The sequence below is a fragment of the Symphodus melops genome (assembly GCF_947650265.1).
Source record: "Symphodus melops genome assembly, chromosome: 15".
Classification (NCBI taxonomy): domain Eukaryota; kingdom Metazoa; phylum Chordata; class Actinopteri; order Labriformes; family Labridae; genus Symphodus; species Symphodus melops.
In genome coordinates this window covers 2,906,132-2,919,152 of record NC_136705.1, presented here as the reverse complement: position 1 = coordinate 2,919,152, position 13,021 = coordinate 2,906,132, and the positions used below count along the sequence as shown (strand labels likewise).

The 13,021-nt window shown below is 46.6% G+C and overlaps 1 protein-coding gene across 7 annotated transcripts in view; it reads right to left on the bottom strand.

The window, feature by feature from the left end:
* Window positions 1-552: 552 nt before the first annotated feature.
* Window positions 553-13,021, bottom strand: part of sertad2b (SERTA domain containing 2b) — a 35,831-nt gene continuing 23,362 nt past the window's right edge. For 2 of the 7 annotated variants that reach the window (XM_079362613.1, XM_079362608.1), the window contains exons 2-3: window positions 2,302-5,713; window positions 553-2,169 (exon numbers count right to left, since the gene is read on the bottom strand). In XM_079362613.1, the coding sequence (XP_079218739.1) occupies window positions 4,432-5,709 (1,278 nt within the window). In that variant the 5' untranslated portion in view covers window positions 5,710-5,713 and the 3' untranslated portion in view covers window positions 553-2,169; window positions 2,302-4,431. Of the gene's footprint in view, window positions 2,170-2,268; window positions 5,714-13,021 lie in introns of all 7 variants that reach the window. The other 5 variants (XM_079362610.1, XM_079362609.1, XM_079362612.1 and 2 more) reach the window with 5 other exon arrangements.

Here is a 13,021-nt window from a genome sequence, read left to right as displayed (position 1 = left end):
GGCTGAGGGTTTGGCATGAACTCGCACAGTCAGAGACGGACTAGGTGTGTTGTCGCTGTTTTCCAGGAGTGTCACGGCCCGCTTCAGCTCCAACTCTCAGCCTGGCACTCGGTTGACAGAAAGTTAGGTTGAGTCAGAATTTCAAACATGGTGACATCACTCAGACTGATGTCCTACTTCTGTTAGGTTAATGAGCTGAACCTTCGTGTTGAGACACATTGGAGGGCTCATGGTAGTTTATTTTTTCTTTTTGGACTGACCCGGCTGTAAGGAAAGCATGTGATCAAACTGAGCGCTCCCTTTGAGACAGACGCATGCTTTTCTTTTAGGATCGACTTTAAGAGAAAATGGACAGGTAACCTTTAGTCTTGACCAGCGCTCATGTTCATACAGTAGCTGAGACCAAAATAACATCTCATCCTAAATGTTCTTTTGCTAACTAAAAACACAAACTGAACAAACTCAAGCTAAATAAATAAATCAATATGAACGTTAAAGTGTTTACAAAAAGCCTGCAAACATTTCAATAAGAAGGAAAGACAAACACATCTGCTCTTTTTACAGTTTATTGTATCTATATGTATATATATCATAATATATATACATATATAAAACTACAAAAGTAAGACTGTTTCAAATTCATTGACAGCTGTCTGTTATCTCATATACTATGTGTATATATATATATATATACATATATATGTATACATATACTGTATATATATATATTATCTACAGTCCACATTTGTATCCCGTTACAGTGATCAGCTGACAGTTTCTCTCTGTTTGTGTTCTATTGCATAGAAAAAGGCACAGCTCAGAGGTCTGTGTAAAATACAGCCTTCTTAGAGGAAATCCGCCTCCGCTGCGGTCAGTCTTTCTCTGGGTTTCGAGCCGCAGCACACTCAGACAGCGCTAAAACAGATTCGGTATCAAACACTGATCAAAAAAGTCTCAGGAGCTCGACTGTTGTTCATACTATGTACATGACTTTTGGCATTGAAGCGTCTATGACAGGCTTTGGAGTTTGACATCTGAAGGTTGGAGACGGGTTTTTGAGTATTGCTGCATGTACTGTTTCGTCTTCAACTGGAAAATGAGGAACATAAAAGTAGAAAAATGTGTAAAAAGCCCGTGGCTGTCCACCCACAAAATAAATCGATAACAACAAAAGAATCAAACAAACGGATAAACAAGATAATATAATATCCTATGTATATAAAAAAAATGGCTTCCACCCATAAGTCCACACTCAGATACATTCCTACCTGAAGTACATTCCTACCAAACATTCTGTACACACATTTACAATCCAAATGTTCACTTCACATCAAAAAAAATAAATATATATATTTACACAGAAAAGGAAAACAATGTGAATAAATAACTTCATTGACCCCCCCAGAAAAAAACAACAAAAAAAACCAACCACTCCAAAATTCATCAAACATTTTGAAAGAAACGAGACGCAGTCGTCTGCAAACAGTTTGAGTCTGTGCTGCTCTCTGCTCGGCTGTGAGTCACTTCATTAACACTTGAGCTGGAATTTAATTGCAGGTTGGGGAAAAACTACTTATCGTCCATTAGAACAAGTTTGAACACGACACAGTAAAGTTAGTCGGACTGGATTCCAGATTACACATTCTGCTAAAAACACCGTTATCATAGCGTTCACCCGCAGCGGCGTGTTCGCAGACACGAGTGTGAGTTAGGTTTCTCTTTAGTTCTAACACTTTAACTTTAAAATTCTAGACCACTGCAGAGTCTTGTGCTGTTTTTTTGTTTTTTTTAAATCACATTGTGAAAAACTAAACTAACTAGACGTTCCTCTTTAGCTGTGTTCAAAATCTCTCTTTTTATTCCTGCAGGTACAAAATCAAGTGTCTGTGTCTCGACTCAAAACGTCCTCCGAGGTTAGCACACGGTGCAGATAATACCTCGCTTCAGCTTCACTTAGTTCTGTGTGTAAGGTGTGTGTAACCTGTGTGTAAGGTGTGTGTAAGGTGTGTGACCTGTGTGTAAGGTGTGTGTAAGGTGTGTGTAAGGTGTGTAACCTGTGTGTAACCTGTGTGTAAGGTGTGTAACCTGTGTGTAAGGTGTGTAACCTGTGTGTAACCTGTGTGTAAGGTGTGTGTAACCTGTGTGTAAGGTGTGTGTAAGGTGTGTGACCTGTGTGTAACCTGTGTGTAACCTGTGTGTAAGGTGTGTGTAACCTGTGTGTAAGGTGTGTGTAACCTGTGTGTAACCTGTGTGTAAGGTGTGTGTAACCTGTGTGTAAGGTGTGTGTAACCTGTGTGTAACCTGTGTGTAAGGTGTGTAACCTGTGTGTAACCTGTGTGTAAGGTGTGTGTAACCTGTGTGTAACCTGTGTGTAAGGTGTGTGTAACCTGTGTGTAAGGTGTGTGACCTGTGTGTAAGGTGTGTGTAACCTGTGTGTAAGGTGTGTGTAAGGTGTGTAACCTGTGTGTAAGGTGTGTAACCTGTGTGTAAGGTGTGTGTAACCGGTGTGTAAGGTGTGTAACCTGTGTGTAAGGTGTGTGACCTGTGTGTAAGGTTTGATAAGTGTTTGAAGCGTTTTGCCTTCTAGAAGTTCTTTACATACATTTGATCTGTTTATTTGTTGTATTTGTTGAGTGTTGGACTTTTATACTTTTAAATGATCAAACAGAAAAATCAACTCAATAGTTTTAAAAGGGGGGAAGGAAAGTAAACAGAGCAAATACGAGGTTCAGCTGAGGACACTGATAAACTGAGTATTCCTAATCTATTTAAAACTCTGTGTGTGTGTGTGTGTGTGTGTGTGTGTGTGTATGTGTGTGTGTGTGTGTGTGTGTGTGTGTGGTCCACTGGAAAGGAAACATAAAGACCTTACGTGTCCTCATGTGACCCCTATGTGACATGCTGCCATCACATTTTGTGTGTTTGAGCCAGGACGCACACACACAGTGTGCACAAGTGTTTGACAGTTTGCACCGACGCTGGATCAGCTCGACATGAAATCATTTTTAGGAAACATACTGAAACGTCCTGCCATCGCATGTGTTAAACACATGATGTGTGTGCATCTGGCCGTGTGGGTTCAAACACTGCGGCACAATGTGCAGAAGTAAGCAGAACCCCGAGAGGTGGCTGCTGCTTCAAACACACTGTGCTTGTGTCATGTCTCTGTTCTGTCAGAGCCAAACCAAAAAAAACAAGGAAAGTCTTCCAACATGTTGAGTGTTTCTACGCAGTCACGTTCGGTACCACAGGGACCGTCTGTGCAGTGTGTGTGAGCGGTTTTGTCTCGGGTCCGTTACAGTCGAGTCACACGGGTTTAGTGGCTAAAAGTCTCTGCTCAGGTTGAAGCTTTTAAATCATATCTGTCCCAACGAGGAGAGCGGAGTTAGGTGGTGACGGTGTTGCTGTTTAGCCGTGGGCGTAGCTCATTTGAATGTGCTGTTAAGTGAAGGGCGATAACCAGCGCGAGCCGCTGAGCTCATGTAAAACAGCATCCAGCACAGTTAGACTGAACGTGCTGCCAATGAGGAAGAGGACGAAAAAGAATCCCCCTGGACTGATGTCACAGACGCGATGTGTTCAGGAACAGACTTCCACCGCCGCCACAGAGTTAAGCACACGGTGTTTTACATAAGCTCCCATAGCGTTAATATAAAGCCAAGCAATAAAAACTAAAACTACGTGAGCCTCGCTTTACCCATAAAACAACACATCTGTAATAAGATAAAGATTAAATAATTATTTGATCATGAGAAATTACCTTCCTTATTCATAGATTATTAGATACAATAAATTAAAGAAACGTGGAGGCGCGACCTCTCGACAGGCTGTTAAAGTGAGAAAAATATATGGTAAAAAAAACAGGAATTGAACAAGTGGTCATTTTGAAAGGCACTCAACTGCTAAAAGCCTCGATTTCTGTGTGTGTGTGTGTGTGTGTGTGTGTGTGTGTGTATTTCTAAACCTGTGAGGACTAAATGTCGGCACGATAAAACACTGAGTGCAGGAAATCCTCCGACGTGAGGACGACGTGAAGGTCGTCATGTCTCACACTTAGAGTTTCTACATGATGGGGTTAAGGCTAAAATTCAGGTTGAGACTAGGATTAGATTAGGGAATGAACCAGTTAAAGTCCTCACAAGTATAGAAATACAAACGTTGTTGTCTTTTGCTTTCATTTACTTCATTTCCATACTTGGAAAGGCGAGCGCAGTGCATGCACAGTGTTGTGTAGTAGTATTTGTCATAGTAGTACTGAATGACATCACCATTGATGTTTACAATTACCGACCTTTGAAGAGAGTAAAAAAAGAAAAAGAAAAAACAAACCCTTAAAAACAGCGAGACACCCCCACATCGCTATCTGTTTCATTTCAGTCTGTTTTGGGGATTCATCAGTCCGTGTGCTGCTGAGGTGGGGGCATCCATGAGTCACGACCCCACCAACACCTCCATAATGTGGTCCAGTTCTGTCAGATCTATTTTGAAAGGCTGATTGGCTGACACTTGGGGGGCGGGGCCGCTATACGGGGACGACAAAGATTTGAGGAGGTCGTCCGCCGTCACCACTGATGACAGTTTGGTGAGGCCGCCGCCTGCTGCCACGCCCCCGGCCCCCGCTGTCGTACAGGGGTCAAAGTCATACATGGACGTGTCGATGTCGGCGAACAGGACGTCGTCCAGCGCCAAGTCTGAGAGGAACCCCGAGGGCGAGGAAGAGGAGGGAGGGGACGAGGGAGAGGAAGAAATGTCTACCAGGCCACTAGGGGGCAGTGTGGGCAGAGTGTCCATCGCTCGGAGCTCCACACAGCGGCCTTCCGCCAGCAAGACGCCAGCTGCCTCTAGTTTCGCACCCGTGGTCCTGCAGTCTCTGGGTGGGCCGGTGGGTGAGGGGGGGAGGGGCGCGAGGTGGGAGGGCGGGGTGAGTGGTGGCGTGGGAGTTGGGGAGGTAGTCACGGTCGTAGTATTAGCTGCTGCTGTCCTTGCTATGGCTGTGGGAGGACCCAACTCCATGTCACTCAGAGCGGAGGGGAAGCTGTCATTGGACGAGGCGAGCACAGGGACCCGGGGAGGGGCCTGGCTCAGAAGGGCCGAGGGTAAGGGTGGCGGCTGTGCTGGGGGAGGCGACAGAGGAGGAGTGGGAGGGGATGGAGCACAAAAGGCCGAGTCGACCCCATCCTCCTCCAGCAAAGAGGCCGGAGTGAGGCAGGCTTCCAGAGGGGCGGAGCCGAGCTCCACTCTGCTGGGGCCGAGCTGAGTCGTCTGGAAGTTGGGAGGCACCATTGGGTGGGGGGAAGGCGGGGGAGCGATGACGGGCATCAGCAGCGCAGACGGCTGGGATACCTGCGTCGTCCCAAAGGAAGGTGGCGCCTCGCGGAAGCCCTCGTCCATGGGGTCGTCCGGCGGCGGCGAGGGAGGGAAGAGCAGCGGCCGCAGGGAGCCCTCCTGCTTCAGCTCATCCTGGATGCGTCGCAGCATGTTGTTGATGAGGACGCGGCGCTCCAGGCTGGGCTCGCCGAGGGGCCGCTGGCTGTACAGCTTCATCAGGGAGATGTTGAAGATGGTCTGCCGCTGCAGGGTGTACGACACCTTGGACAGGCCTTCCGGACACAGGCCTAGTCCCCCTCCCGCCAACGGCGCCTCCAGCGTTTTGCCTTCCAGCGCCTCTTCATCCTCATCCAGCTTCCGCTTCGCGCCTTTACCGAACATAAATCTGGAAGACACGAAAACGCAACGACAAAAATGTCAGGAAAAGGTAAACAACATCACTTTGCACAGAGATGTAACCTGGGCTGGCAGCATCTTTTCTCCCTCATTAGGTTTAATCATTAAATAAAGCTGCGCTCGACTTTATTTACACCTCGAGGAGCGCTGGTTTAAAAGTCTCCTCGACAACAGAAACTTCAAAGACTCGAAGACGCCAGGTGACCGCCGGAGGTCCGTCGGTCTCTACTTCAAAACTCTCAATGTCGCTGGAGGCCGAGAGCTCCAAACCACAGCAGCTTGCAGGATTACCAACTCCACATGGTGAAAACAGATGGCACCACAAAGAGCCACACACACACACACGCACAGAAACTGCATGTTGCAGGATGTGTTCAATGCAGAAGAAACGGTCAGGACGACACTTTAAACCCTTTTCACATTCTGGGAGACTCACGAAAAAGTTTGAAACACTTTCTCCCAGATTTCACCTGAAACAGTTCAGAGATTTCAGGTTTGAAAATGCAGTCACAGGTTGGAGCTGGAACATGAGACTCTCATTGTCATATCACAGCTTCACGCACAGAAACACTGATACGCCGTGTGGTGGAGTTTGCAAACTGGCCTGCAGCTTAACGACGGTCCTCAAGAAGCTGCTTAAACGCAACAAGCTTACTGCAACAGGGGATTTAAAAAACACACACAGAGTGAAACCAGGAGCAGCTGCAGAGAGAGCCTCACCGCTGCAAACTGTGGCCCAGCAGCATGATCACACACACACACACACACACACACACACACTAAGTTATGTAATAGCAGCGTTCCCTGCTGAAGCAAAGGATCATAGGCCAGATTTAAAGCCCAACCTCCCCTCCCTCCTCCCTCCCCCCTCCTCCCTCCGCCCTCTCTCCTGCTACAGCACATTCAATGACTGATACCACTTTAAGGCAGCACACGTGTTTAACCCGTGTTGGTTTCATTCATACAAGACAGCTGTCCCCCGTCCTCACTGTCTGCAGCGTGGACGCTTTATTAGACACATTACACACAGCTTGGTCAGGTGAAACGTCTCACCTGGCTCCTCCTTTTCTCTCGGTTTGCTCGACGGGATTCAAACACACAACCTTCTGTTTTGTCTATCTATTTTAGCTGTTCAGGTTTAACACTGCACTGTGTTCATGTCAGGGTCTGCTACTAGAGCACACTGCATGGATGTAACCCACTATAGTGCAAATGAGGCTTTTTTTTTTTTAAAAGAAGAAAAACAGAAGTAAATATTATTAAAAACATTTCTTTGGACGAAGAAAACAGAAAAAATGAGGGAAGGAAATCCAGAGAGACTCGTGGAAACAAAGGCACAGTGTGTTTCCAGAAGATGGATTTAGTAATAGTGAACACATCTGTGAATCGGACCCTTCCTGATGGTGAAATGACGGGTGCTAAAGATGAGGCGTGGAAGGGAAACACAAAGACGGTGAAATGAACACGGCGAGAAAAATCAGAAAGAAAGACAGAAAACAGGCATCGCTGCAGTGTTTCTGACTCTAATCCAGGCTGACAGGCTCATACAGCACACACACACACACACACACACTGCGCACGCGTCTCCTCTCACACAGACACACACACACACACACAGGAAGTGAGCTGCAGGCCCAGTCACCACGACTGGTTGGTTGCCATGACAAACAGAGTCAGCTGGGAATTCACCCAAAGAGATGACAAAGACTGGGATGGGGGAGACGAGGAGGAGGAGGGGGGGAAGAGAGGGGGGGGGGGGCAGGAAGGAAGAGGAGGAAGATGGGGAGGAGGAGGAGGACGTAGAGGAGACGGTTGACAGATCACTCCCTCCCTCCCTCTACTGTTGAGGAGCCTTCGAGCAGGGCACAGGTGGTTTCCAGGCGTGCATGCTCACATCTGACTGTTGCTATGGAACGTCTCAGTGAGTCGAACACGTGAACGACATCACAGGTATTAAGGATTCTGATTGGAGGGGGGCAGTAGCAGGTGGGTTAGCGTGGCTATACTCCTCTGAGCGGGCGGCCCGGGTTCGAATCCAGTCAGCACGTCGCTCCTCTTTCTGTTCTGCCTGATTTCTGACTCTCGTCTCTTCATATAAAAAACAAAATCTTTGGCAGACGCTGATTCAGCGTCAGGTGAAGATCAAACTCATAGAACTGGATTCTCACAGGGTAAGAACTGGTTCTTGAGGCCTCGACGAGGAACATTAAGAATCGACTTTCAGCGCTTCGACAGTCGGGACTTTATTCCGTCGTCAGCCGGCGTTTCTGAATTCACTGCAGCAGCTTCTGGAGCGTCGAGGAAAAAACAGCGATCAGAAAACATCAGAAGGACAGAGAGTCAAAGAGAGCAGCAGAGTTTCAAAGCACTTTGTGATTGAGAGCTGAAGCAGCTGCGCATGTCTGACTCACTGACTCATGGCAGGGTGTTTAGACACACACACACACACACACACACAGAGAGCAGGGCTGACATACCAGAGGTGCCCCACCCCTTACATTCCTCTTCATTATCCTCCTCTTCCCTTTTCCTTCTCCTCTCTCACTCTTTTGCACCCCCCCCCCCGTGTGACGGCCCGTGATCCGGGTCTGGAGGTGAGCTGTGACTTCACGCGTCGCTCTTAACTGACAGCAAAGAAGTGTCTTAAAAGTCCCTCGTTTAGAAGCGCGGCCTGAAGGGAAATACAGCGAGATGAGAGGAGGAATCAACGAGCAGCTCTGAAGGTCACTAGTTGAAGCTCATAACAGATTTTTCTTTTTCTCAGATTGTCTTTAAAACATTTTTTTTTTCCTCCACTGGACAGCAAAGAGCAGAGGTCAGACAGCCTCTGCACAGGGAGCGAGTGTGTGTGTGTGTGTGTGTGTGTGTGTGTGTGTGCATCATGAGGAGCGTGCTCATCTGCAATATTGGGAATTTAATTTCTAACTTTGAAGCTCCATTTGATTTTCTCTCGTGGTCAGGATCCAGTGATGTTCTCACGTCGTGCTCTGCAGAGTCACCGTTCACTGATCCTCATGTCCTGTCTTAATCACCGCAGGGTAACTACTGTCTCCAACACTGTCTGAGTGGATAATCAATGACTCTGCACAGGACATGATCACTGAGTTTCTCCCCTTTTTGTGTGAAATCTACAAACAATCTCCAACAAAGAGCAAGTGATAAAAAAAACACACTGAAAGAATCAATGCATGGACAGTGTTATGCACCATCTTCATCAGTTCCTAATCAACCACGAAGAGTGAACTCTGCGATGAGACAGACGAAGCCGTCTGCTGGAGATTCATTTTCATAAAGTAAAAGGAAAAAAAATGAAATCTGATTTAAAGAATAAAAAAATAACGTTCACATTGATCGCAGATCACATTCAAAGTTTTATGATGCCTTCAGGGACATGGGCGCTGGTAGTACAATAGAGTATAATAGAAAACAAATAATAAAAAAATGAGTCGTAATTTGTATGAATTAAGAGAAAATGTTGGTGAGAAACGTTAAACGAGAGAGAGAGACACACACACACACACACACACACACACACACACACACACACACACATCAGACCATGTGGGCCGAACATATTATTCCAGGAGCTGGCTATAGTGTGTGTGCTATAGTGTGTGTGTGTGTGTGTGTGTGTGTGTGTGTGCTGTAGTGCAGTGCTATAGTGGATGGACTCTGCAGTGATATTATGATCCTGTAACCGGATACGCTGGTTTCCATGCCTGAGCTGCACTTCCACCCCTCCCCCTCACCTCCACGCCGGGCTATTTCAGGTTCCCTGGATGCACACAGTGTGGACACGGTCTGCACTCTGCACCGCTGCAGGTACTTGAATGTAGCACTCTGTTGTGTGTGTGTGTGTGTGTGTGTGTGTGTGTGTGTGTGTGTGTGTGTGTGTGTGTGTGTGTGTGTTCACTGCAGCAGGACATGCCTGCATGTGCATGGAGTCAGCATGCTCGCTCCAACCGCTCCGCCTCCTCGCTGCAATGCATCCAGAGCTGCACACGAGGACGACACTGCTCAACTCACTGCTCTGTGTGTGTGTGTGTGTGTGTGTGTGTGTGTGTGTGTGTGTGTGTGTGTGTGTGAAAGAGAGAGTGACACACACAATGAAGAGCTAGTAAACACATTCCAGACAAAACCCAGAGGAAGAGATAATGCATTGTAGTGCTTGCCTGACCAGACGCACAACGCTCAATAGCAGCTACGCTTCCACACACAACTTGAGATTTAGTTACACCCCGACGACGCTACTACGACTTCTGCTACGGCCGTGCTCGGGGACATTTTGAAAACGTGTCTCACAGTTTGACTTGATCAGCTATCCAGTCTCATCGGTGTGTTTCCACTTTAAAGTTCCACTCCCTCGTTTGCATGAGCCTGCAGTAAACCAGGCAAATTCTCTCAACAAGGAAAAAAACAAAACGCACGTTTGGATTTCCCCCCAAACACACCGGGACTGTCCTCACACCTGACTGAGGACGATGCATCAGTCGTTCCATCTTTGAAACATGTTCCTGTATGTTTGATAGCGATGATGTCACTCTGTTGTAGTGGAAACCATTTTCACTCGCTCTCCGACTGAGCGGACTCTGGATTTGAAGTGTCCCGCGTCCCCTCTGTGATCAGAAGGAAAACACTCGTTTCTAAAAGGAGTCGTTAAGAGTCCGAGTGAGTGACACGCCCCCCTGCACACGACATGACGAGTGTTCATTGACGCTTCTGGTCTTGATCCCTGCATGTCTCGCCGCTGTCTCGGCTGAACCAGAACACGCTCCATGTGGACAGACCCAAGGTCAATGAACCGAGTCAAAACACCGTCCTCTTCTTCTCGCCACACGTCTTCATGTATTGATACACGATCAACACGAACGCTAAAATGATATCCTGTGTTCATGAGCTCACCTGGACAGACACAGTGTGTGTAATAATGTCTTCACACGTCTGTCCCCGTCAGTAATAATGTCTTCACACGTCTGTAATAATGTCTTCACACGTCTGTCCCGTCAGTAATAATGTCTTCACACGTCTGTAATAATGTCTTCACACGTCTGTAATAATGTCTTCACGTCTGTCCCCGTCAGTAATAATGTCTTCACACGTCTGTCCCCCGTCAGTAATAATGTCTTCACACGTCTGTCCCGTCAGTAATAATGTCTTCACGCGTCTGTCCCCCGTCAGTAAAAATGTCTTCACACGTCTGTCCCCCGTCAGTAATAATGTCTTCACACGTCTGTCCCCCGTCAGTAAAAATGTCTTCACACGTCTGTCCCCCGTCAGTAATAATGTCTTCACACGTCTGTCCCCCGTCAGTAAAAATGTCTTCACGCGTCTGTCCCCCGTCAGCATTAATGTCTTCACACGTCTGTCCCGTCAGTAATAATGTCTTCACACGTCTGTCCCCCGTCAGTAATAATGTCTTCACACGTCTGTCCCCCGTCAGTAATAATGTCTTCACACGTCTGTCCCCCGTCAGTAATAATGTCTTCACGTGTCATAATTTCGATGTAAGATTGAACAGTGTAACGCAGATGTCTATTTCTGTGTTGGTCAAACGGGGCTTTTCAAATGTTAGCTGCAGTAATGTTTTAAAAACCATGAGCAAACTAAAAGACGTTTTTTAAAACCTTTATTTTGAAAGGGCAGAATATTCCGATAAGCGTTTCAGCGGAGCATCGAGGAAAAAAAGAACAGACGGTGGAGGAGAGCTCAAAAATAAACAAACAAGCCAATAATGTGCCCAGAAACAATGTCCATGTGTGAGCATGCAGCAGCCGTGTGTGTGTGTGTGTGTGTGTGTGTGTGTGTGTGTGTGTGTGTGTGTGTGCGTGCGTGCTCTCCCTCACACTGATCATAAACGCTCACATGACAGAGGTCAGCTGGGTATCAGACCGGGAATTCACTACCATCGCTTACGTAACGACGGACCTGGTTACAAAACAGTCGGGCTCTGACTGCGCAACACGAAGCATCACATTAATAAAGAGGCTCCTGTGTGTGTGTGTGTGTGTGTGTGTGTGTGTGTGTGTGTGTGTGTGTGTGTTACATATATGGAGGATTTTTGTGAATTCGTAGCTTCCATTGTTGTTTTTGTGGCTGATAAATGCTTTACGTTTTTTTTTCCGATCATGATTAAAGAGAGTTGTTGGGCACGCGTTGAGTGTGTGAAGTTGGTCATGGAGCCTCATCACACTTCCTGTAGGCTGAGATCAGGAGCAGCTGAGAGCTGCACCAATGAGGGAGGAGCTCAGAGACCGGACAGACCAACAGCGAGACCTACTTCCTCCCTGACTCATCCTGAAAGTGAAATCAGTGGACTGATTTACAGGTAGATGAAAGTCAAGCTCACTGACAGACACGGGACGAACAGCAGCACACACACACAGCGAGTGTGAATTTGATCTCTCGTGAAGCTAACCGTCGACTGAGTTTCAATCAGGAAGTAAAGGAGGGAACAGGTGAGGAACATAATGACTGTGAGTCAATCACATGAAACCGGACAGGCGTGAAGGCTCACTCCATTATGTTCCAGTCTGGGCCTTGTTGTGTTCATGCATATTTCTAAACAGCTCAAAGTGAAGACTGAAAAATCTTAAAAATAATAAATAAACCGAGGAATTCATCCGACACATTGTCTGACATTTATTTTATTTTTTTTAATAATCGATCATTTGTATTCATGTACGTTTTATGCTTTGTGGTCATGGACTGAAATATTTACTACTACTAAACATCTGACACGGAGCAGTCCTATACATGGTAAGTTTCAGGTTGATGTTGAAAGACTGAAGCTATTCTTAGCTTGAAATACCATAAATAAATAAACAATAAATAAAGCATCTTTGTCTGTACGCTGTCTTTCTGTAATGAGAAAAAAAACTTGAAGCTCTATAACAAAGAAAGGATCGTCTGATTCTGATCAAACGGCGTGAGGATGAGGAGTCGGACCTGCGGCCGCTTTAACGAGGACGATCAGACGCCGCACGTTGAACTCGGCTAAACTAGCAACCCCAAATAAGGACGCGCTGCAGCCCCTGTCGTCTGTGTCATGGCTGTGACCTGAAGCACTCTCCTGCACCCAGAAGCTGCTAAACTGTTGTTTTTGGTACCAGCTGGACCCTGACGTGTAAAGAAAAAAAAAAAGCTAAATGAGAAAACGCTTCATTTTGGGGACGTTAGTGAAGGAATCATCTGTCTGCAAAGTATTTACAGCACATGAGTTTAAAAAGCAGAGTGACACACTTTCAGTATAAGCAATCTATGTGCAACTTATACTCCTGGTCATTGTAACAAACTGACT